The sequence below is a fragment of the Pelodiscus sinensis genome, chromosome 25 (genome assembly GCF_049634645.1).
Source record: "Pelodiscus sinensis isolate JC-2024 chromosome 25, ASM4963464v1, whole genome shotgun sequence".
In the NCBI taxonomy this organism is placed as follows: Eukaryota; Metazoa; Chordata; order Testudines; family Trionychidae; genus Pelodiscus; species Pelodiscus sinensis.
In genome coordinates this window covers 13,568,287-13,594,258 of record NC_134735.1, presented here as the reverse complement: position 1 = coordinate 13,594,258, position 25,972 = coordinate 13,568,287, and the positions used below count along the sequence as shown (strand labels likewise).

General features: G+C 54.8%; 1 protein-coding gene across 1 annotated transcript in view; it reads left to right on the top strand.

Moving 5' to 3' along the window:
* Positions 1 to 7,236: 7,236 nt before the first annotated feature.
* CATSPER4 (cation channel sperm associated 4) overlaps positions 7,237 to 25,972 on the top strand; it is a 39,077-nt gene continuing 20,341 nt past the window's right edge. Inside the window, exons 1-4 of the mRNA XM_025187644.2 lie at positions 7,237 to 7,342; positions 20,884 to 21,116; positions 21,465 to 21,548; positions 23,664 to 23,807. Coding sequence (XP_025043429.1) covers positions 20,985 to 21,116; positions 21,465 to 21,548; positions 23,664 to 23,807 — 360 coding nt within the window. The 5' untranslated portion in view covers positions 7,237 to 7,342; positions 20,884 to 20,984. The remainder of the gene's footprint in view (positions 7,343 to 20,883; positions 21,117 to 21,464; positions 21,549 to 23,663; positions 23,808 to 25,972) is intronic.

Sequence of the window (25,972 nt, the reverse complement as noted above, 5' to 3'; positions counted from 1 at the left end):
TAATATTTGTACGTCTCTTTGACTTCCCCCGTCAGTGTGGTTCTTTCTAGCCCTGGGCTGTGTCTAGACTGGCCAATTTTTCCGGAAAATCAGCCGCTTTTCTGGAAAAACTTGCCAGCTGTCTACACTGGCCGCTTGAATTTCTGCAAAAGCACTGACTTCCTACTGTAAGAAATCAGTGCTTTTTGCGGAAATACTATACTGCTCCCGTTCAGGCAAAAGTCCCTTTTGCGCAAAACTTTTGCGCAAAAGGGCCAGTGTAGACAGCTTAGATTTGTTTTCCGCAAAAAAGCCCCAATTGCGAAAATGGCGATCAGGGCTTTTTTGCGCAAAAGCGCGTCTAGATTGGCACGGACACTTTTCTGCAAAAAGTGCTTTTGCGGAAAAGCGTCCGTGCCAATGTAGACGTTCTGTTCCAAAAATGCTTTTAACGGAAAACTTTTCCGTTAAAAGCATTTGCGGAAAATCATGCCAGTCTAGACGTAGCCCTGGTGAGGAGGGGAGGGGAAGGGAAGGTGGCAAGAATGACCTCATGGTGCTATTGTCCAGTTTGCTGTTCCTTTCCCTGGTGTCACTGCCTTGACATCCCTGGGGCGACAGCAGATGCTGTCTCGGTGCTCTCCAGGTTGCATCCTTGCTGCGCCCCTCGGAGGCCCTCGTCTGCTGCTCCCCCAGCCTGGGGACCTGAGGCACAGGGTGGATTAAGTATCTTGCTTGATATCTTAGGCAGAGCCAGCAACTGACCCTAGGTCTCCTGAGTCTCCCATCTTGTGTGGGATCCCCCTGGGCCCATTCCTCACCGTGCCCCCGTATCTCCAGGGCTCAGCCCCAGGTGTGGCTAAACAAGCTGCTTCTCCGCCATGCTGACCCCCCCAGAGGGAGGCAGCCCCCAGGTTACCCTGCCTCCCAGCACCGTTCGAGAGCCAGCGTGACCCCAGAATGGATCTGCAACAAGCTGGCCTGCAGCATGTTCCCCGCTGGCCTGCAGCCCCAGGCCAGCCCATGATCTCAGGAGGGGCGAGGCAGCTAAGACCCAGCTGCCTCCCAAACAGCAGAGAGGAGATTCCAGCCAGGCAGAGCAGCTGAGAAGAAGCAGATCCCAAAGACAGGAGCACAATGAACAAAGGCAGCAAAACTTCCACCCTTTATCCCTGCGTTTCCTCCCCTCCCACTGCGCCACATATTCACCCCCTGGCCCTGGGGCCGAACCATGGGGCTGCCACGGCTTCCCCACAGCCGCCTGCTGTCCCTGGGCACCAGCAGGGAGAGCTGCTGAATGCCTGTGGTGTGAATCAGGCTGGCAGAAATGTACCCAAGGGAGGGAGCTGGGGGGGGGGGGGGGAGAAGGGAGGAGAGGTGGACGATTGTAGGGCTAGTGGCAGGGTAGGGGGGTTACAGCTGGAAATGATTGAGGGAGGGCAGGCAGAGAACCATCAGGTAGGACTGCACTGTGCTCTCCCCCGGTGGCACTAGAGCAGTGCTTCGCAACCTTTTTTTAATGCCGTACCCTTTAAAGAAATTATAAGTACCCCCAAAGCAAGGCAATCCAGCCCCCCCACTCTAACCCCTCCCCCAGAGCCAGGCACCCCCATACCGCTGCTCTAACCCAATGCACACACCCCTCCCCTAGAGCCAGGCTCCCCCAGACCCCTGCTCTAACCCAATGCACCCCCTCCCAGAGCCAGGCAATCCCAGCCCCCCACTCTAACCCTTCCCCCAGAGCCAGGCACCTCCAGACCCCCACTCTAACCCAATGCACCCACCCTTCCCCTTGTTCGGAGCCCCGTTGTTGGGAGCCCCGCTCTTGAGCCGTCCCCGCAGCACGGCCATCACCCTCACTCTAACCCAATGCACCCCCTCCCAGAGCCAGGCACCCCTAGACCTCCGCTCTAACCCAATGCACCCACCCCTCCCCCAGAGCCAGGCATCCCCAGAACCCCGCTCTAACCCAATGCACCCCCTCCCAGAGCCAGGCACCCCTAGACCTCCGCTCTAACCCAATGCACCCACCCCTCCCAGAGCCAGGCATCCCCAGACCCCCACTCTAACCCAATGCACCCCCTCCCAGAGCCAGGCACCCCCAGACCTCCGCTCTAACCCAATGCACCCACCCCTCCCAGAGCCAGGCATCCCCAGACCCTCACTCTAACCCAATGCACCCACCCTTCCCCTTGTTCGGAGCCCCGTTGTTGGGAGCCCCGCTCTTGAGCCGTCCCCGCAGCACGGCCATCACCCTCACTCTAACCCAATGCACCCCCTCCCAGAGCCAGGCACCCCTAGACCTCCGCTCTAACCCAATGCACCCACCCCTCCCCCAGAGCCAGGCATCCCCAGAACCCCGCTCTAACCCAATGCACCCCCTCCCAGAGCCAGGCACCCCTAGACCTCCGCTCTAACCCAATGCACCCACCCCTCCCCCAGAGCCAGGCATCCCCAGAACCCCGCTCTAACCCAATGCACCCCCTCCCAGAGCCAGGCACCCCCAGACCTCCGCTCTAACCCAATGCACCCACCCCTCCCAGAGCCAGGCATCCCCAGACCCTCACTCTAACCCAATGCACCCCCTCCCAGAGCCAGGCATCCCCAGACCCCCACTCTAACCCCTCCCCTAGAGCCAGGCACCCCCAGACCCCCACTCTAACCCAATGCACCCACCCCTCCCCCAGAGCCAGGCACCCCCAGACCCCCGCTCTAACCCAATGCACCCACCCCTCCCCCAGAGCCAGGCACCCCCAGACCCCCACTCTAACCCAATGCACCCACCCCTTCTCCAGAGCCAGGCACCCCCAGACCCTCACTCTAACCCAATCCACCCACCCCTCCCCCAGAGCCAGGCACCCCCAGACCCCCACTCTAACCCAATGCACCCACCCCTCCTCCAGAGCCAGGCACCCCCAGACCCCCGCTCTAACCCAATGCACCCACCCCTCCCCCAGAGCCAGGCACCCCCAGATCCCCACTCTAACCCAATGCACCCACCCCTCCCCCAGAGCCAGGCACCCCCAGACCCCCGCTCCAACCCAATGCACCCACCCCTCCTCCAGAGCCAGGCACCCCCAGACCCTCACTCTAACCCAATGCACCCACCCCTCCCCTAGAGCCAGGCACCCCCAGACCCTCACTCTAACCCAATGCACTCACCCTTCCCCCACATCCAGGCATCCCCAGACCCCCACTCTAACCCCTCCCCTAGAGCCAGGCACCCCCAGACCCTCACTCTAACCTAATGCACCCACCCCTCCCCCAGAGCCAGGCACCCCCAGACCCCCACTCTAACCCAATGCACCCACCCCTCCCCTAGAGCCAGGCACCCCCAGACGCCCACTCTAACCCAATGCACCCACCCCTCCCCCAGAGCCAGGCGCTGTATGTATTATAACCCTACCTTTGAAGTGACCCTCGGCGGCTTGTCTGCAGGGAACAAGTGGTCCCCCAGCGCCGGGTTCACTGCATGGGGCTGTGCACTCCCACCCCAGCCTGGCACTCTGCTAGTGTGGCACCCTGGGGCAACTGCCTCCCCCACCCTCTTCACTACACCACCGATGCGGGGGGGGGGGGGGTGTCCTTTCAAGCAAAGCTTATTGTGCCACTGCACCATCTTTTAGCTCCTCCCCGCAGCGCCACGGGGAAGGGGTGATGGGGACGTGTTGTACTGAGCTGCTGGTGGGGGCGGGGGGGAGTAACGCGTGTCTCCGGGTTCAGCCGCACTCCCCACTGGAGCACCCGGGGAGGCTGCCGGAAAGGAAACGAACAAGGGGCGGCCGTGGAAGTGATTTTTTTTCACCCCGCCCAAGCCTGCCCCCCCCGACTTGGAACTGCCCTGGGTCTCACCGGTGCCGCCGCCACGCGCTTTTCCCGCTAGGTACTGGGGCGCGTGCGCAGAGCAGCTGTTAGCGTCTGGGCACGTGGCTCTGAACGTTCCAGTTGACAGACACAAGCCACCGCCCCCTTCCTGATCCCCTTTCCTGGACAAAATCCCCGACATTTTTTGCCAAATGTCACTTGTGTTGAGGTATCCCCAGACTTCCCTCGTGTACCCACATACCACTGATTGAGAAACACTGCGCTAGAGCATGAGACACTGCAGGGCTGGCACCCGGGGCTGTGCTGGGCACTGAGGGGCACAGGCGGCAGCCGGCCTTGGACGCAGGTAGCAGACGCTGAGTAGCAGACACTGGTGTCAGCTCCCTCTGTGCTCCATGGGACGCAGCTTCACGGGTGTGTGGATCCGCCATGGCCTCCCACAGATCATGTGGTGCAGGGCCAGTGGGAGCTCGGCCACGGGGCTCCAGGAAGTGCCGGACGGTCCAGTCTGGAGCGAGCACGGAGAGGGTCCATCGCTGCCCCCCCCCACGGGACACGTCTCCTGTCCTCCCAGGCTGGGAGTGCCCCGGAGCTGTCTGCACCAGGCTGTTTGGGAAAGGGGCATTTGCGATGGTTCCATGGCGCCCCGGAGGGCGGGGTTTGCCCCAGCTGACCCCCAAAGCACTTTGCTAGCGAGGAAGGTTGCTGTCTAGTAGAGGTGCCTGCCCGAGGACCGCCAAAGGGCACTGCTCCCGAGCGACTTTGCTGGCACTTGGTGCTCAATGCCTCTGAAGATCAGGCGGAACCTTAGGCTGCCCCAATGTGGATTTCACCCCCTCTCCTTGGGCCCCCACATTGGAAGAGCGTTGCTGAGGCCTGCAAAGGAATCGGTTCATCCGCCAGTGACGTGCTGCTGGCTCGGGGTGGACCAGGTTGGCCATTTGGAGCAGGATGAGGCGCGCGTGCTGGTCGATGCAGGGGCGGTCGTCATGCCACAGGAGAGACGCTTCCTGCAGCAACGGAAGGGGCTTCTCCGGCGAGAGGCTCATCCACCCGTCTGAGTGGTGAGCGCGCTCAGTCAGTGGAAAGATTCTCCCACGGACGAAGACCTGTCTCTGCTGGGGGTGAAGCTGGAGTAGCTACAATGCTGGGTGTGCGTGTCTGGCATAGTGACAGTGCTGGGTGTGTGTGTGCATGTGTGTGTCTGGCGTAGCGACAGTGGTGTGTGTGTGTGTGTGTGTGTGTGGCATAGTGACAGTGCGGTGTGCGTGTGTGTGTCTGGCGTAGTGACTGCTTTGTGTGTGTGTCTGGCATAGTGACAGTGCTGTATATGTGTGTGTGTGTCTGGCATAGCAACAGTGCTGTGTGTGTGTGTGTGTGGCGTAGCGACAGTGCGGTGTGTGTGTCTGGTGTAGCTACAGTGCTGGGGGTGGGTGTGTGTCTGGCGTAGTGACTGCTGTGTGTGTGTGTGTGTCTGGTGTAGTGACAGTGGTGTGTGTGTGGGTGGGTGTGTGTGTGTGTGTGTGTGATCCAACTGGCTCTGAAGCAGTAGTCACTACAGTGCGAACTAGCCACACTCAACCAGACAAATAGCCACCTGTGGCTAGTGGCTGCTAGCGTGTTGGACACCAAGGCTCTAGACACTAGATAGACTGAACACAAAAAGCATTTATCATCTGCCACCCCCTCTGGCGCCCTTGTAGGTTCTGTTGACCTCAGTTTTCCATGAGTGGAGGAACACCATTTCCCTGAGTGACAGTCTCCAGGGGTGACAAAAGTGGTGCATAAACAAGGGGTTAAGTCAGTGTAGCTGCATTGCTCAGGAATAGGTGGTTTGTCACACCCCCAGTGATGTAGCTACCTCCAGCTAGTTGAAGTATAGGCTCCTCCTGGCTCACTGTGTGACTGTTAGGCAAGTCATTGCCCTCTCCCTGCCTTGTCAGTGCCTCAGTTTCCCCATGCCTAAGGACTCCTTAATGTGTTCCCCCACTCCCCCAGAGCAAACTGCATGGATGAAGTGCAGTCACTTCTGGGGTAGCACATGGCAGCTATTTAACAGTGCTACACACTTCAGGACAGGAAAGCAAGGAGGGACGTTCACTTGCTGGTAAATCCAACAGGATATTCAACTGTGTGGGATGTTATCAACCAACCTGGAATTACGCCAGGCGGCTGGGACTCACATGGCAAGGAAAACTGGGAGAAGAGGGAACACGGGATTTTTGAAAGATCCCATTTGGATTGAGAAAGACACCCTGCCCGACACTTCGGGGTCCACGCCATCAGATCAGAATCCAGAGTTCAAATATGTGGGGGAGCTGGGCGGTGGGTTAAGTCGCTCCCGGAGCAATCACACGTTCTGCTGAAGACCAGGCAAACTTTCCGCACACACCGGCTTCTGACCCCCCCAGTGGGAAAACGCCAGACCCCAGGAAGACGGCTTAGGCATGGAAATGGGGCTGACCCCCATACTTGTTGGGGGGGGGGGGTTGGCCTGATTTGCATATAAGGCTCAAAGCGAATTCTCCAGCTATTTAATGTTTGAAAGTTCTTTGGAACAGAGCAACACAGCGAGACCCCCCGCATCCACCCCCCCCCCCCCACGGCAGGAATTTGCCCGGGATTGCATTTCAAGCGTAATGGATGGGGCTTGGCGCAGGGCTGGAAAGTGTTACCGGCTCTGGGCCCTGGGCTTGTTTGCAGACGTGTGAATGGGAGAGGGAGGCGCTAAGTGGACTTGGAATTGGAAAGCCAGAGCTCCGGGGGAGGCGGGGCGGGGGAAGGAGCCGGGCCGGGAGCTCAGACAGCCTGGCGCCAGCAAACACCTGCAAAGAGCTCACAGGAACACAATGGCAAACACAGGTGGGGGAGCGCTGTCATCCCCAGCCGCTCCCCTCGGTTAATCACAGCTGATTGCATCAGTTTCCAGGCCCTGCCAAGACCCCCCCAGCGGCGGCAGGAACTGGCCGGGGTTACTCGCGGTGTCAGGCGCTTGCTTATTTAAAGCAACTTTGCATGAGTTCCCCGCTGCAGCATAAAGGGGGCGGGGGCTTAAAAGCAGGTGGGGGCGACTAGAGTAGCCCTATGGCTGCCAAGCCTGGCTTGGGAGTCAAAGCAGCCCCCATTGGCGTGGGGAGGCTTTGCCTGGCCCGGGACAATGGAAAGGGGAGGCTAGACAAAGGCCTGCTTCTGTGGCTCTCTTGCTGTCAAGTCAGGCCCAGAGGGAGGGAGCCCAGAATCCAGGCCTAGCGGGTCTGGCAGGGTCCCGGCTGGTACTTAGCCCTGGCCTGTGCTAAGCCTTCTCCCGAGGTGCCCGGGGGACAGCGAGGAGCTGTCGGGGGGGGAGACCGAGTGGCTTGTCCCCCCTCCCCCCTCCGAGGAGGAGGCGGCCGAAACCAGTGGCCGCGGCGCATGGCTGGAAAGCGTTTCCGTTCGTTCCGGGAAACGTTGCGGAGCCCTCGGGGGAAGGAGCAAAATGGAGCCCTGCCCTGGGACACTGAAGTGCTTTGCGCAGGATGCAGCAGGCGCCGTTCCAAAGGTTTGCTCTTCTGAATTGCGGCGCCCTCGGGAGCCAGCACCTCTGGCTGGGAGCCAGAAAGGGATTACGTCCCTGCTGCATTGGCGTTCAGCCTGCGTGCCAGGGGGGTGGCTGCTGGATGGGGAACCGGCGCGTTTGCAGCGTCGTCTCCCTTCATCACCCGAAGACCTTTGCGCTCCGCTAGAGGGGACCTCTTGAGATATGGCGGAGAGGCTGTTTGGCCCACCGCTGCAATGCAGCCAGCTCTGGAGTGGAGCATGGGGGATGTGTGAACAGCCCAGCACGGCGGTTCAGGGCAGGAAGTGAACAGGTTTGCTGTATCCAGCTTTTCAGTGGGAGAGAACGTTGTGATTAACCAAGTGGGAATTTGGCCCCATTCTAGGGATATGGCCACAGCTCTTGCAAAAGGAGCCGTGTGGTTTTGGAATGACCCTCTGCGGTCAGGCCCTTGTTTCACTGTATCCCCTGGGACCACGCTGAGGCCCTTGCGCCAGCTGTTTTTCAGAGGGGAAAGTAACCTCAGCCATGGTCTGCTGCTCAGCTGGCTTTCGTGGCAGCACGGAGCATCACTCAGCCCCCCAATGTTACTGAAGCTGGTGAGATTAGATGAGATCACAGCTGGGGGCGGAACCAGTCCAGGAGGCAATAACTGTCATAAAAGGGAATTGTCACCCACAGCATCTCCCGCCCCCACAGGTCATGCACTGGGAGTGTCTAGGGCTGTTATCTCAGCGCAACCCTCCTGATTCAACACCTGGGCCCAAGGTGACGTGGCTCTCCTGAGTTCCTAGCAGTTCACTGGCAATAGGATTTCCAAGCTCAGTAATAATTAGGGCTCCTTTCATGCCTGATATGGGGACTCTCCAAGCACTTTTCTAGTGCTACGGAGCATCACAACCGAGAGAGGTGATGTTGTCCCTATTTAATAGATGGGGAAACTGAGGCACGGAAGTGGCATGCCTAGCAACACCTATTCAGGCTGGATTTTGCACAAGCTGGAGGAATGAGCCACTGATGAGTGGTGGTCAGCACACACCCTGGCTGTGTCTAGACTGGCCAGTTTTTCCAGAAAATCAGCCGCTTTTCCGGAAAAACTTGCCAGCTGTCTACACTGGCCGCTTGAATTTCCGCAAAAGCACTGACTTCCTACTGTAAGAAATCAGTGCTTTTTGCGGAAATATTATGCTGCTCCCGTTCGGGCAAAAGTCCCTTTTGCGCAAAAGAACCAGTGTAGACAGCTGGGATTTGTTTTCCGCAAAAAAGCCCCGATTGCAAAAATGGCGATCGGGGCTTTTTTGCGCAAAAACGCGTCTAGATTGGCTACAGACGCTTTGCTGCAAAAAGTGCTTTTACGGAAAAGCGTCCTGCCAATCTAGACGCTCTGTTCCGAAAATGCTTTTAATGGAAAACTTTTCCGTTAAAAGCATTTCCGGAAAATCATGCCAGTCTAGACGTAGCCCCTTTGCCTAGGGGGTCAAAGTGGTTGGGCTGCTACGGGAGACAGGTCCCCGTTGGTTTCAGTTCAAACACTGGGCAATCTGCCAAGAAGGCTGTGGCACTACTGGACACGCGTGTAATCGGCTGCCCAAAAGGGACACGCACAATCTGGTCTCCACTGGGCTGTGCAGCCACGTAGAAATCGCACCCAGAGTCTCTGCCCCAAAGAGGTTACAATGTAACATGCTCGTGCCCTTCGTTAGGTAGGACTTTTGGCCTCTTGAGTCTTTCTAGTTACTGTACAGATGCCATGCTGTGCATGTGCCATTCTACACTGATGCCCCTCCCTAGGCCTGGCCTGGGCTCAAAGGTTGCAACTCAGCTGATGTGCTGCTCAGGCTAATTAAACTGGATTCTTTAGTCAAGTAAACTCAAACACTGCCATCTTGGCTTGTTCTTCCCTTCCAGCTGTAGAGGGCCCTCTAGTGTTGGCAGGTGTGTATTGCACTTGCCTGCTCCTTTTTTCCTTATTGGTATTTGATCCAAACCTTTGGTATTTTAAGGCCTGGAAAGATATTTTTGTCATCTCACAGCTTTCGCTTTCCTGCATTCTGAGCAGAACGGGCACAGGGGCTGAGAGGTAGTAACTACCTCCGATCAGCCACCTTGCTCAAAGCAATTTGCACTTATCCCAGTATTCCCATTTTTGCAGATGGGGAAAATGGGGAAATAGTTGCTCCCCCCTACCTGCCTCAAGCACATGGTATTTGGCCAAGATGGGGATGGAACACAGGTCTCCTAGCCTGCCGGCCTGTGCCACACCCACTAGACCACGCTGCCTTTCAAGCATGGCCAGGTATGGAGGAAAAGGGCAGTCTTTTCTCTGGCCCCTTTGTCAGTGAGGGTATGTCTACACTACAGAGTTTTGTCGGAAAAACAGCTGTTTTTCTGACAACTTGAGGAATGTCCACACTGCAATTGCATTCTTCCGCAAGAAAATCAAAAGAACAGAGGGTTTTTTCCGGCATTGGTAATCCTCATTCTATGAGGAAGAAGCCTTTTGGCGAAAGAGCTCTTTTGGAAAAAGGCGTGTGGGGATGGGGAAGAGGGAGTTCTTTCAGAAGAAGAGGAAAAAGCACAAATTGGTGGCCATTCCATCCATAGCAATCCCAGCATTCAGTCTGGATGCTCTCTTTCAAAAAATCAGATGGCTTTTTCGAGGCGCTTTTGCAGTGTGGACGCTCTCTTTCAGAAGTTTTTTTGGAAGATCTCTTCTGGAAAAGCTTCTTCTGAAAGAAGCCTGCAGTCTAGACAGAGCCTCTGTGTAACCCTCCTCTGGCCCTGGCCTCCCCCTGCAGTTGCTAGCCTCCACCTTCATGAGACACATTCCTGACTCACCAGCTGCATGGGGCGTGGCAGTGTGTTGCTCTGGTCCTGGCCTCCCTGTAGTGCTGTTCTGTCGGGTGCGGCTTATGATCCGTGTGCGGCCGGGCCGGAGCTGATGACAATGCGCAGTCACAGGCCTCCTGGATGTTTCCCCTGTAACTCTAGCAGACAGCGAATCTGAGCCCCTCATGAATTATTCCCGGTGGCTGGGAGCATCCTCGCTCTGCCTGGGGTTGCGGGTGAGTGAGCCGGTCCTGAGAGCCTTGAGTGGATCCCGGGAGATGGCCAACAACAGGGCTTCCCCATTGTGGGCTCCGTCCTCCGGCTCTGACTGCGGGTGGCGAAGGGGGGCGGTTTCCATCCACTGGGCACTGACATCCTATACGACAGCCAAAGCAGCTCCCCCCACCCCTCCGTTTAGTCATTCTGTAGGGTTACTAAGCCTTGTACCAGCACCTTCCACCAGGAAATCTCCATGCACCCCGCAGGCACCTTGGGCTTCATTGCAAGGTGCCCACTGCTCCCTTGAGCCGTGGCTGGCGTTGTGGGGACTCAGCATCTCTGAAAATCAGGGCAGCCCTCCATGTTAGCTCCCTGCAAGGGTGGTGAGAATGGGGAAACCGAGGCCCAGCAAGGTGATGTACCTTGCCCAGGGTCGCACCCAAGAGGTCAGTGACAGAGGAGTGGATGGAGCAGAGGAGTTCCAGCTCCCAGTCCCCACGCTCCTCTCCGGTCCCCTAGGCTGTCACTTTGGCCAGAACACACACCCACCTGCCGCTCACTGGCAGCATCGCCAGCCCAGCTATTCGTTTGCCTGCTCTTGGCTCCCTCGAGCTGTCTCTGCCAGCTCCAAGGGGCAGAGTGGGGTGGTGCCAGGGGCAAAAGCTCAGAGCAGCTCATGCCAACCTCTTGTTTCTTCCTGCTCCCCATAGCCGTGGGCCAGGCACGGAGTCCTGCTCCTACAGAGCCAGCTCTCCTGTGGCAGCGGCAGCCTCTCTCTAGACTTCTCAGCAGGGCTCAACATTCACCCCCTGGGGAGGGCCCTGCAGCAAGACCTGCCAGTGGGGAGTAGGGATGTTAAATATCAGTTAATTGAATAGTCGAGGAATTCTTATCAGTTACTGACTATTCTGTAGTCCCCAGCAGTGGGGCCGGCAGCCAGTGCACCCTGGCCTCACTCCTGGGGAGCCCCCTGCCACTCCATGCTGCTACCTCTGTATCAGATGCAGCAGCACATGTTCGGCGGAGTCGGACCTGAGCCAGGCTGCCTGGCTCCTAATACACTTTAAATGTAGAGCTTTAGCAGGGGTAGGTCTTGGACCCGGCACAAGCGAGATATGAGCCAGGCTGCTGGCCAGCCTGCTAAAAAATGTACTGGTAAGGTGTGTTTGTGGGGGATGCGTGTAGTCTAATCGGTCAATTGACTACCCTGTTACATACCTAGTGGGGAGTGAGCAAAACTGGGGAGAGCTTGGTTCTGCCCACATGGACTGATCCCAGCTAGTGGCTCTGCTCTGAGGACACCCCGCTCTGTGCCTCATTGACTCCTGCCCTTGACTTCACCCTCCACCCCATCTGCTTCCCCCAAGTCTCCTGGACCCATCTGCGCTGCCCTATTGCAAAACCTCTCCGACCTTGTCACGTAAGAACCAAACCCCGGCAGTCCTGCACCCTTCCATACAGATTTACTTACAAGCTGTCACTACATTGCTATGTACAGCCTTGGGTACGCCCCCCGTCCTGCCCTGCCACGTGCCTCAGTTTCCCTGTCTCGAGCAGGAATGATGGTACTTCCCTGCATTCCATGGGGGCTGCCAGGCTCAGCTCTTTACTGTGCATAAAATACTGTGAGAGCCAAAGGTGGCAGGCCCAAAGTACTCCCCAGCACCATGGGCCCTGATCTCGCAGTGTTGTCAGCTCATCAGATGTTTTTCCCGAAACTCTCCATATTTGCTCTTTATTAAAACCCTAGTTCCCGGATGCAACGTTCCAGCCCCGCCAGAAACTGCCCCCTGTGCCGTCCTTCTCTGGCTGCCGTGGCTCAGCTGCCGTCGATATTCGCCACCTGTATCAATCTTGTAACCACGGTTACGTGGGCAAGACAATTAATTGCCCCTTCAATATGCAGCTGCGGGTCTTGTTAACGTAGCCCCGGCAGGGGAGGAATTAGATATAATTATATGCCTGGGTGGTGTCCCAGCTGCAGTGCAGGGGGGAGGAGAGGGAGCACTGTGGGAGCCAGCGGTCTGTGGGCATTTCCCAGCTTGTCATGAAACATCTTTGGCCTGGGCTGAAGCTGGGGAAGTGTGGCTCAGTGGGGAGATCAGCTTCCTGGGGGAGGCATAAACCGGTCTGGGGAGAGGGGCGTAGCAGGGAGTGGCAAGAACATTGGAGTCCTTCCTGGCGAGGTGTGGCAAAGCTGAAGTCTGCCAGAGCTGGAGCCAAAGCACTTGGCAGCATCCCGTTGACCTCCAAGGACCTTGAACCAGGTCCATAAGGATGAGTCAGGACTAGAGGGGTTTGTGTGTGTGTGGGGGGGGGGGGGGGGGGCTCCCTTGAGTAGCTTTAAGGCAGGTAATAGGAGCTGGCTTGAAAACATGGGGCCTTTGTGATTCCAGGACTCAGAGCAATGCTAGTTTCCCACAGAGCCAGTGTGACTCAGCCCTGCCCTCTAGTGGAGAGAAAAGGCATAGGTGCGGGGACTGGGAAGGCTGCCTATTCCGGGAATAGTGATAGAGATGTAGCTGTGTTAGTCTGGGGTAGTTGAAGCAAAATGCAGGACAATGTAGCACTTTAAAGACTAACAAGATGGTTTATTAGATGATGAGCTTTCGTGGGCCAGACCCACTTCCTCAGATCAAATAGTGGAAGAAAATAGTCACAACCATATATACCAAAGGATACAATTAAAAAAATGAACAAATATGAAAAGGACAAATCACATTGCAGAACAGGAGGGGGATGCAGGGCGGGGGGGAGAGGAAGGAAGGTAAGTGTCTGTGAATTGATGATATTAGAGGTAGGGAGAGTGGGATGTTTGTGAGTTAATGGTGTTAGAGGTGATAATTGGGGAAACTATCTTGGTAATGGGTGAGATAGTTCAAATGTTTGTTAAGTCCTTGTTGGAAAGTGTCGAATTTTAACATGAATGACAGTTCATCTATTCCGGGAATGAAATGGTTTGTGTCGCTCACGGGGTTACGGTTTGGTTCCGTGGCTCTCTGGGGCTACGTCTACACTATACTGACCTATCAGAAAAAGGTATGCAAATGGCGCTTCGCAATTCACGTACCTTTTCCCGATAGATTTTTTCGGAAGAGGCTTTTCCGAAATTTGGTCCGTCTACACTGGGCCAAATGTCAGAAAAGCCTCCTCTTTTGGAAGAGCCCTTCTTCCTCGTGGGAGGAGGAAGACAGGGCTTCCAAAAGAGTGCATCTGCTCTTCCACACAAAAAAGCGGAAGCGCACACGTGTTCCCTGGATGCGGCGGAGTTTTCCAGGATACCTGTATCCCGGAAAACTGTAGACATAGCCTGACACCTACATTTTCTAGCCCCCTGGAGAACGGAGTTTGCTCTCAAGACCCTTTCAGACCATCTGCTGGGACTGCCACCCATGCAGCTATCTCGCCTGCTCTGATCCTGCCTGAATTCCACCATTTCACACAGGAAGGTTCCTCTCGCCCAGTATCCTGTCTTGTGACAATGGCCAGTGCCAGATGCCCTGGAGGAAGTGAACAGAACAGGGAATCAAGCGATCCCTCTCTTGTCATCCATTTCCAGCCTCTGACAAACAGAGGCCAGGGACACCATCCATACTAGTCATTGATGGACCTAATCTCCGTGAATCTATCCAGTTCTTTTTGAACCCTGTTAAAGTCCTGGTCTTCACAACATCCTCTGGCATGGAGTTCCAGAGGTTAACTGTGCATAAACCTGCTATCTATACCAATGCCCCCTAAACTTTTCTATCCAAATAAATTTTGTCACGTGCACCACCAGAAGAATCACATGCTTCTGGCTCTGGGGACTTAGGGCACTCTGCTAATGAGCTGGGCGTCATTTGAATCTCTCTTGGGTATCCGCACAAGCACTCAGCTTACAGGGAACACTGTTGGTGACCCCTAGTTCTTATGTTATGGTAACAAGTAAATAACTGTTCTTTATTCACTTTCTCCATACCTGTCATGATTTTATAGACCTCTATCATATTCCCACTTAATCTCCGTCTCGACTGCAGGCTTCTTTCGGAAGAAGCTTTTTCGGAAGAGATCTTCTGAAAAAACTTCTTCCGAAAGAGAGCGTCCACACTGCCAAAGTGCATCGAAAAAGCCATCTGCTTTTTTGAAAGAGAGTGTCCACGCTGAATGGACGCTATCTCGCATTTAAGCTGTGATTACTATGGATGGAGTGGCCACCAGGGCACCTGTGCTTTTTCCTCTTTCCTCTTCTTTTGAAAGAACTTCCTCTTCCCCGTCCACACACACCTTCTTCCGAAAGAGCTCTTTTGGAAAAAGGTTTCTTCCTTGTAGAAAAAGTTTTACCAATGTCGGAAAAAACCCTCTTTTCTTTAGAATTTTTTTTTCAAAAGAATGCAATTGCAGTGTGGACGTAAGTGATGTTTTTTTTAAAAAATGGCCATTTTTCCAAAAAAACTCTGTAGTGTAGACATAGCCTTAATCTATTCTTTTCTAAGATGAAAAGTCCCAGTCTTTTAATCTCTCTTCATATGGGACCCATTCCAAACCCCTCATCATTTTTGCTGCCCTTTTTGGATCCTTTTCCAATGCCAATATATCTTTTTGAGATGATGCAACCACATCCGTGTGCAGTATTCAAGATGTGGGCGTACTATGGTTTTATATAGAAGCAATAAAATATTCTCTGTCTTAATATCTATCCCTTTTTTAATGATTCCTAACGTTCTGTTTGCTTTTTTGACTGCTGCTGCACACTGAGTAGATGTTTTCAGAGAACTATCCACAATGACTCCAAGATCTCTCTCTTAAGTGGTTATAGCTAAATTAGTCCCCATCAAAGAGCAAAATCTTTCCCTGGGTTGGAGCTGACTCAGCAATCAGGCAAGGAAAGAACTTTGTCACTATTTTCCCGAGCCATGCTCCAGTCTCTCTGCATCCAGTAGGCAATTCCTGGTTGGCCAAGATTCAAGGAGAAATGACCCCAGCACCAAAGAACATTGATGGCCTTTCTCCGTGCAAAGAAAACGCGTCCTGGACCCTGATCCCTAAAGCCCTGTTATGGGTGCTGGCGTAAATGTGATTCCTTTCCAGACCAAGATTCAAATGCAAAAATCAGTGTGTGCATTGAATGAAGCCAATTTTCTTACCTCAGAGCAGCTGACTTGGTGTTGGACATGGTGCGTTTGGTCTATGACACAAGACAAAAACCATCTGCAGTGTCTTTAGGCGGCTTTACGCTCTCCTTTACTGCCCCCTAGAGGAATTCTGGCTTGAGCTAAAAGGGAAGGTATATAAGGATTTTTTGTTGAGCAAAAAACCCCCAAAAAAACCCAAAAGGGTCCGGGGGGAAGTTATTGAGAAGAAAAAAAAGTCACCTGCCCCTTTAAGGGCAGCCATTTTTAATTCTGTTGTTCGCCGCAGCACACCTCCGACTGCCTTGCGGCATACTGGTGTGCCACGGAACACAGTTTAAGAAACACTGGGCTAGACTGTGGGTTTTTTTGGAGATACCAAAAAACTTCCGCCCCATCGAAGCAACACATTTGCTCTTCCGATTTTTTTTGCGGAAGAGCAAGCCCTGTATTCCTTGTTCCACAAGGAAGAAGGGGGCTTTCGAAAGAGGGCTTTTTTTCCCAAAATTTGGCCCAGTCTAGACAATCCTATTAGTTCTCCAGGCCTCTGTGGAGTGTTCCTGGGCCGGGGAGAGTGTGTGAGAAAAGGGGGCCTTCTCCTCCTGTCCTTACCCCTCCCCTTGCCTGGTCTTTGGGGATTTGACTCTCCATGCAAGGTTGGCTGGTTCCGGACTAGAGATGTAACAGTGTAACCAGGGGCGGCCTGTGAGCCTAGGCAGACTAGGCAGTTGCCTAGGGCACCGCCGGCCCGGGCGCCCCGTGATTACGTCATGGCCATTGACTGCCGAGCAGGCGGGGGCGCCGATCGCGCCTTCCGCCTAGGGTGCCAGCTGCCGCAGCCGGCCTCAAACTGCTCCTGAGTGTAACCGATTAACTGATAAGCAAAAGCTTATTGGTTAATGCTATAGACTACACGCATTTCCCTCCCCCTCACCCCGTCACCAGTAAATTTTTTTAGCAGGCTGGCTAGCAGCCTGGCTCAGTCCTGGCTTGTGCTGGGTCCAGGACATACCCCTGCGGTGGCTCTGCATTTAAAGTGTATTAGGAGCCAGGTGGGCAGGCAGCCTGGCTCAGTTCTGGCTCGCGCCGGGTCCGGGAACTCAGGATACCCTCCCCCCCTTTATCAGAGGCAGCAGCACAGGGCGACAGGCAGCTGATCCACAAGGAGAGCTGGTTTTTAAACTGGCTCCCCTCACGGACCAGCTCCCATGTGGCACCCCGAGGCAGAGGCAGCAGTACAGAGTGGCAGAGGGCTCCGTAGGAGTGAGGCCGGAGCACACTGGCTGCCACATGGGGACTATGGAATAGCTGACTCACTGATAAGAATGAATGAGGTTACTCGACTATTCAATTAACCGATATTTAACCTCCCTATTCCGGACTCAGGGCAAGTTCACTCAGGCCCATTCAGGGTCAGCCCAATGGCCCATCTGTCCCTGCTCTGTTACCCACACAGCACATGAGCCAGTGCCACCCGTGGTCAAGTTCTCAGCTATCTCTCCACCATGCTCCACCATCCAGGACCAGCCTCCTGATCCGCCGGGTTGGAGCGCTGTTTGGCCCAGCCGCAAATCGGTCTGGCTGGAGGCATGTCCGGGCCAGATTTGAGTCCCCAGGGCCAGGTTGCAACACCACTAATGCAATGTGGCCTGGCCACCCTCCATCTGCAGGGAGGAGTAGATGGGTGGTGTTTCGGTGGCATTGGGATGCTCTGACAATGCAGCAGCTGTTCTGAGTTACGACAGGACCACGGCTGAACAGTGTTGGACCAACCCCCTCCCGGCTCCATGACCAATGCAAGTGCAAAACCTGAGGGGGGGGCTTTGCTCCCCCTAATTAGCACAATTACCTTCCGCCTTTCCCGTCTGCTGCTCCAGGGTGAAAGCACCGGGGAGGACCTCAGGGAGCTAAAAGCAAGCAGGAGAGGGTCTTTAGTGGCACTGCTGGTTCCTGATGCACCAGCAGGGACTGTACCAGAGCTGGGATGGGAACCAGCTGTGCCCTGTTCCTCAGCCTTCCACTGACCTCTGGTGGGATAAAGGTGCAATTGTAGGCCCACGAAAAACAAATGTGAACATGATCAGAAAAACTAGGGGGCTGCACCCCCTGCACACTACACTCCCCAAACCCCCCCAGGGGGTAGGCAGTCCTGGCTCTCCCCCGCCCCACCACTGCCAGGGAGGGCCTGGCCGAGGCGTGACAGCCCTGGCCAGTCCCAGCTATCCCCCATCCGGCCTCCGGGCAGGGCGGAAGCTGCGCCAGTCCCAGCTCTCCTCCTTCCCCCTCACAGGCCTTGGGAGCCATGGCTCTCTCCCCTCTGCCACCAGGGAGGGGAGGTCTGGGCCTCGCCAGGCCAGGCCCAGTCACCGGAGGAGGAAGAGCACCAGGCCTGGTTCTCTCCCCCTGGCTGCCATGGGGGGGGGGGGGGGGGGGAAGGGATGCACAAGGCCAGGCTAGCCTCGGCCCTACCCCTTTGCCCCCTCCCTAGCCTCAGCAGCGATGGCTCTTTCCCCCCCTGCCACTGGGGGCCAGGCCAAGGCCTCTTCTCAGCAGGTCTGGCTCTCTCCCCCTGCCGCTGGGGGGTTGGCCTGGGCTGAAGCCATGGCATGGTGGGCTCGGCTAGAGTCTGTGCGAATCCTGCCTACCCCCGCCCCATTCCCGAGCACAGGGAGACCCCATGGCTCGCGGCTTCCTGGGGGATGGGGGAGGCCACGGAGCTGAGGGCAGAGGGAGGGGCTGCGGGACGCAGAGTGACACGTGATGTCACTCCCTCATGCCTCAGGAAACTTTTTTTTATAAATCGAAAGAGATCAGAATAAAGGCAAATGACCTAATGGCTGAGGTTTGGCCAGTGGAGCCGACAGCCTTGCTGGGCCCCTGGGCCAGGTGTGGGGCCCTGGCTGTGTGCTGCCCAAGGGCCGGAGCCAGGGCAGCTAGGACCCGCAGCCTCCTAGAGCGCATGGCGTGGTGCTCCCGTGGCGATTAAAGGGCCCAGGGCCAGTGTGCACTCTCATTTTTCCCATCCATGTGCAAAAAAAAAAACCAAAACAACGAGGCGTGTGTGGAAGTGCACCACCAGTAGAAGCACACGCTGCCGGCTGTGGGCGCTCTGCTAATCAGCTGGGCGGCATTCGAATTTCTCATGGGTGGCTGCCCAAGCGCCCAGTTTACAGGGAACATCGCCCAGGGCTCTGTGTGCTGACACCCTTTAGAACTGCCAGGCCGCAGGGCAGTTGCCTCCTTTACCACCCCCCACCCCTCCTTGGCAGGCCTGATTTCAACCGCCCCAAGGGACTAGATCCTGCTGGGGCATTGGAACAATTCGTACAGTGGGGGTGCTGAGAGCCATTGAAGCAAACTGTAAACCCTGTACAGAATGGAAACCACTTCAAGCCGGCAGCCCCACCAATTCCAGCCTAATTCCGGCGGTCCTGGGAGCTGAATTAGAGGTGTAGCGGGGGTTGGGGTGAGGTGTAGATGTTGGGGGACATCAGAGGGCAGGCTGGAAGGGGGTGAAACGGACACAAGGGTGGGACAGATTCACAGACTTTAAGGCCAGAAGGGGCTGTTATCACCCATGGTACCTCCTCTGGTGGTTTCATGCCTGTGACTTCTGGAGGGGCCAGCTATGCATCACACCCAGGTGATGGCTCGGGAGTGGGTTCGAAGGGAAGGTGCCCCCAGCTGTACCACTGGCACCAACCAGGTATTCCGTGGTGGCCAGTCTTATGGAATCTGGCAAGGTCACACCTGGGGGTGCAGGGCCGTGGGCCCCAGCTCTTCTGTCGGCATGTGGCAATATGCTAAGGGCCGAATTTAGGAAGCCACTTATATGACACTGAATGCAAACGATGCCATGAGGGTGGGACTCCAGCCCTCCACCCCAGGCTTACCTGGGATTGGTCCTGCCCAGAGCAGGGGGCTGGACTTGAGGTCTCTTCCAGCTCTATGATTCTATGATTCTCCTGAGGCGGATGCTTTATCCGTTACCCCATCTTCCCATATTCAGGGGCTCCTTGATCCTTCCTACCTTCCAATGGTGCCACCTCCAGCATGTGACCTGTCATTTTATTTTTTATTTTTTTAAAAGGTGGGGGTGTATTGCTGGGGAAGTGCTTCAGCTGACAGCTCCGAGCTGGGCTTCTCAGTTCATTTTCAGACCCTGTTTGATGTGACCTTCACTGAGTCTCTCCCCCCTAAGTCTCCCATTCATTCTGCCCCATCCTCAGACCCCCTCCCCTCTGCATTTTCTCCATCAGCCTCAGCTCCTTTCATTCACCAGGAGGAAAATCAAGAGAACCCCAAATTCTAGTTTTAAAAATCTCATTTTTAAGCCAATCTGATGATTTGGGGGGTTCTGACATGGTTTTTGGATGCTTGGGCTTGATGGTCATAAAACCAGGTAGAATGAATAAAATCCTCACCGTGTATAATCCCATCCTAGAGCCAGCTCCTTCTAGATCCTTGTAAATATCTTAGATGCGTGATGTTCCATAAAACAGTTGCCAGAAAAGTTACTCACAGCAGGAGAAGGCTGGCCTCATGGTCTAGGACTTGGAGACCTGAGTTCAAGTCCCTCTTGTACTGCAGACTTCCTGTGTGATGTTGGGCAAGTCACTTAGCTGCTCTGTGCCTCAGTTTCCCCATGGGGGAAATAGCACTACCCTGTTTCCTGGGTGGTGTGACTGCAGATTGTGAGGTGCTCAGGTACCAGGGTAATGGCAGCAAAACCTGGCACATTCCCTTGATTTAGTGACACAAATAAAAATCTGCCTTGACCTTGGGCCTCATTCTGTCCAATGTTTGTTTCCAAATCAGCAGCACTTCTTAACGCCGTGTGAAGCCACACAAGCTGGCCTGCTTCAATGAGCTTGTGATAGCAGCCCTAGTGTGGACACAGTTGCACTGGTATAAATGTGGATACAGTTGCACTGGTATAAATGTGCACTGGTTAACCCTAACCCTAACCCTGCACCTGCTTCTGGCTCCACCACTCCTGGCAGAGTTGTTGACTCAAGTCCCACGACTTGAACTCGAGTCCGACTTAAGTCGCCTAGGTGACTGGACTTGAGACTTGACTCGGGTTCATTGTTTGTGACTTGAGACTCGATTTGTGACTTGCTAATTTTGTTAAATCGACTTGGTGAAAAAATTGTCCGAAAATGCCGATATTGCTGGCTTGTACAAAAGTGACTTGACATTTTTAAAATTAAGACTTGAGACTCGACTTGGGACTTGACTCGAAAGTGACTCTAGGGACTCGAGACTCGACTTGAGACTTGAATTGTAGTGACTTGAGACTCAGCTTGGACTTGACAATGACGACTTGAAGACAACACTGACTCCTGGTGTTTGTTTTCTGATCTTCCTGCACCTCTCGTACTCTAGCCCCAGCTGCCAGCTCCAGCCTCCGACCTCTCTCCGAAGCCGGTTCGCTTATGTCCCACCTGCCCCCCTGAGCGGACGCAGAGACCCAGGTTGCTGATGACATGCTTGGCAGGAGGCTTCCATTGGGTTGGAGCCATGATGTCATAATGCAGGTGGCTGACATCAGGCAACTAGGTGCAACTCCATGGTGCCGTGCTGGAGCCGAGATGGCTGCTTATCTGGGGTCCCAGCTGGTGAGAGAAAGGGGCTGGTGTCCTCAGACTGGGGAGGGGAGCCGAGGAGTTTGCAGCCTGTCCCCTTAGGGGTCAGCATTCTGGCCACCCCTCATACCATCCCTCTTGTGCTTGGGACTACAGAGGCCCTGCTCCTCCAGATGAGTCCTTTTCCTGCATATTACAGATGTGCACAGCTGGAACCCCACACTGGACCCCGTGCTCACTGCCCCCCATGGCTGGCTGTGTAACCCCTGGGGGAGGGCAAGCTAGGATGGGCTAGTGGGCATGAAGGGTGACTGGGGTGAAGCAGCTTCTGCTTGGTAATGGGACGGAAGCATCTGTGTGTGACCATATGTCTCCTGCCAGTGGAAGCGCCACTCCATACATGTGGAGAAGGAAGCCAAGAAAACAGAGCAGAAGATCAATTTCAAAGACATCATAAGCATCCAGGTACGGGCTGCTCCCTTCCCCTGCAGGACTCTGAATGCCACATGGGTCTCTCAGGGCTGGATCCAAAGCACTACACTGGATTGGGCCCACAGACGCAGGACTGGGAGACATCCTGGTCTCGCTGCTCTCCACCTTCTGTGGCTCTGATAGCTCCTGGTGGTGATTAACTGTCTGTGCCTTCAGTGGTCCCCAACGCGGTGCCCGGGGGTGCCATGGCACCCGCCGGGGCATTTATATGCACTCACCAAGTGACCAGGACCAGCCCAAGCCATTCTCACAGGTGCGGTGCCGGCCTCAGGCGTGTGGTGCAGGTGTGGCCCCGCCACTGGGTGCGTGGTGCCCTGCCCCCATGCGCCCGGCATCCCCCAAAGGTTGGGGACCACTGCGTCTAGCCCCTTTTGCCTGTGAACCTTCAATCCCTCCCAGAGGTGGGACACCCCCATTTTACAAATGGGAAAACTGAGGTCCAGAGGTTAGAAAGTGACTTGGCCGAGGTCATTTATCAAATCAGTTGCAGAGCTGGGAATGGAAGCCAGGCCTCCCAGCTTCCAGGCTCTGCTGTAATCAGTACATCAGCTTGCCTTCCGTGCCGGTGTTTAATGTCGGTGGCAAGTTGAGCACGTCCATCGTTCACAAGGGCTGGGATGTGCCAAGGAGCCAGTGAGTGGCAGAAGACTCTGTAGGTGGGTTCATCTGGGCTTTATCCTGATCCTGCATTGGTGCTGCCAAAGGGGCCCACTCACCATGTGGGGCCACATCTCCATATGCCCACAGCGGGAGCCAGGCTGTTAAAGGAGCTCAGTGCACTGAGTGCTTTGGGGGTCCAGGCCGTTGCCTGCCTGCGGGGCTTGATGCCAGAGGCTGCTCCATGATACTCAGTAAAAGCCTCACAAACCTCTACGTGGTCCAGCCACTATTGAGCAGAAAAGAGTCTCAGTGTTCGTGAGGGGCTGACCACTTGAGCTGGGGGGAGGGGGAAAGAAACTTGGAGTGAACCATATTCCATGCAGTTCTGTCCACTTCGGGGCAAGTTTGCTAGAATTTCATAGCGGAAGAAAACTGGGGGGGGGGGGGGGGGGCGGACAGGGGAAGTTTCTGAACAAAATGTTTCGATTTGTCCTTTTGAGACAAATTTTCATTTTGAATATTTCGATGTTGGTATTAATATAATGTGGGGAGGTGGGGAGTGACCCTGAGCTAGCGCCTGACTGAACTGCATGTGGTGGTGAGGCAGTGCTGTGCGAGGCTCCAGCCAATCTTCAAGCCAGGAGCTAGTCAGGTGACCTTCAGGGCAGGTATATAAGACTCACTGAAGAAAGCTGCTCAGTTTGCCTGTGGCATTGAACGGGTCCTTGCCTTATAGTGGTGACAGACTCCACAGGTCCCGGTCTGCTCTGGTGCCAGCTTCAGTGTCGTTCCCAGGCCTTGCCCTTGCGCCAATCCATCGCCCAGCCATGGAGAAGGAATAACAGGCGGGTATAATAGGCAGGGGAAGGCAATGCCAGCCTGGCTCTGCCCCCCTTCAAAGCATCTCCCCAGGGCTGTCTGAGTTTCAGCCCTGCTGGGGCTGGGGAGGCTGGGGCCATGCGCAGCATGCTCTCCCACCGTGCTCCAGCTGGGGAAGGCTGGGGCTGCGTGTCGTCCACTTTCTCTCCTCCCATGCTCCCAGCCTTACACTTTGTCTTGTTCTGACCTGACTCTGGTTCCCGGACTGACTGCCGTCACACTGACCACTAGGCCCAATTTCCACTGCTCCAACCACTAGGCCTTGTCCATCCAAGTCTTCCTTTCTGAGAGGAGAGTTCTGCAATTCACCATTGTTGAACGCTTGAAATCAAAATAATTGGGTCACAACAACATTTTGATCGACCCAACATGATTTTTCTTAATGTGGATTTTTTTTCTCTTGTGGAGAATATTGAAATGTTCAGGTTCTGTTGCGATGAGCAACCCTTTGTGAAATGGAACAGCTGAACTGACTCCCTTTTGTTCCCCACCTGTAACGTGGGAGGAAAGAAGAGGCACCCAGAACGGGGGCTGGAATGTCTTTCTGCAGATGGCTGGCTCAGCCCACTTGCACTCTGGCGGTGACGCAGCTCTCTGATTTCCCCCCAGGATAACTGGGACATGGAGGAGTTTGTCTCAAAGGTGTGCATGGGCAGGTTTCTCAATCACCCCGCCTTTAAAGTCACGCTGGCTGCGCTCATCATCGGGAATGCGTTCATCATCGCTAGCCGGACGGAGGTGAAGATCGAAGAGGTACGTTTGCAGTGTCTCAATTGGTCAAACATGCAGCAAACTCTGAGCAAAGGGAAAGTTTAAACTCAGACTCTGCCCACTCAGGACCGAGTTTGGAGCCCTCTTGTGCTAGGTGCTGTACATACAACATTGTGAGCGCTGCTGCCCCCAAGAGCTATTTTCATTTCCACCCCTCGTCCCCCCTTTTATTTTTCTCCTGTTCTTCTCCCCATGCTGGTAATGTTTAGTGCTTTGCTAAAGGCCTTAGGGCCATGCTACTTAGAGATGGAAAAGATCTAGGGGTCATGGAGCTTCCACTGGCCACTGGCAGCTGTGGGGGCTGGTGCTGATGGACAGTCAATGTCAACAAAATGTCTCTCAGCCCACACTCAGATTACTGTGATGGGCTGCAAGCTGTTCTAGACCAGTGTGTGTCAATATTTTTTATAAAGTACTCCTTTAAAAAAAAATTATAAGTACCCCCAGTACCTATAGTTTTCAGACACACTTTTTTTTTCTACCATTGCAACACATTTGTTTAAACAACTTAAAAGTACAAAAATAACAAAGCGCTGTAAAATTTCAGTTGTGTTGACGTACTCCCCAGACTTCTCTTGAGTACCTCTGAGGGTACTCGTATCACAGGTTGAGAAACACGGTTCTAGACCATCCTGACAGGTGCTTGCGTAACTTGCTGTAAAGGCTGTTCCCCACTCTGGCACTTTGAGTGCATAAGGTGAGGTCCTGCAAAGACTTTAAATATACAGTAAACTTCCGATAATCCGGCACCTTTAGGACCCAGGGGGTGCCGGATTATCAGATATGTCAGACTATCAGAAGGGGGGGCTATGAGGGGTCTGGAGTGGGGTGAGAGGGGATGCCACCCCAGACCCTTCATAGCCCCCCCTTACGATAGTCCAGCTCTGGCCCAGGTGTCCCTGATTTAGCCGCTGCTGGTCAGTTTTAGCAGCAGCTGAATCGGGGATGCCTGCAATAGAGCAACTGGGGTGCTGCTGGGTTGGTCCCACAGCGCCGAGGGGCGGCGCTACGAGACCAACCCCGCAGCACCCCAGCTGCTTTGCCCCAGGTGTCCGGATTCAGCCTGCTGGTGAAACTGACGCTGCTGGTCAGTTTCAGCAGCGGCTGAATCCGGACACCTGGGGCAAAGCAGCTGGGGTGCTGCCGGGTTGGTCCCGCAGCCCCGAGGGGCAGCGCTACGAGACCAACCCGGCAGCACCCCAGCTGCTCTGCTCCTGGCTTCCCCTATTCAGCTGCTGGTCAGTTTCAGCAGCAGCTGAATGGGGGAAGCCTGTCCGGCTGCCCCAACACTTCCGGGTTCCTGATGGTGCCGGACCATCAGGAGTCCCGGAGCATTGGATGCTGGACTAATGGTGTTTTACTGTACCTTGCCTCTACTGGCTCTGGTCACAAAAACTCCCCCATAGTCACAGACTCACTGACTTTGAGAGGGGTTGCTGCCACCATCAAGTGATTTTATCTCTAAAACTGGGGGCGAACACTTGAATTCTCCCCCAGAGGTATCCCAAGCTCTTTTGCCCCAAAAGAGCTTGAGAAAAACAAGCTGTAGCTGACCTCTTCATCTGTGGCAGGCAGACACACAGACGGACAAACCTCCTGTACTTTCCAGGACACAAGAATCAAATCATCACCTTAAAAATGATTTTTATTACAAAACAAAAGATATACTTGATAAAGCATATTTGGTTGCTAGATGTTACAGAGCAACTGGCTAAGTAGCAGTTCAGCAGAAAAGGACCTGGGGATTACAGTGGATGAGAAACTAGGTATGAGTCAACAGTGTGCCCTTGTAGCCAATAAGGCTAATGGCATATTGGGGTGTATTAGGAGGAGAATTTCCAGCAGATCCAGAGAAGTGATTATTCCCCTTTATTCGGCTCTGGTGAGGCCACATCTGGAGTATTGCGTCCAGTTCTGGGGCCCCCATACAGAAAGGATGTGGACACATTGGAGAGGGTCCAGCAGATGGCAACCAAAATGATTAGGGGGTTGGAGCATATGACCTACAAAGATAGACTGAGGGATTTGGGCTTATTTAGTCTGCAGGAGAGAAGAGTGAGGGGGGATTTGATAGCAGCCTTCAACTTACTGAAGGGAGGTTCCAAAGAGGATGGAGAGAGGCTGTTCTCAGTAGTGACAGATGGCAG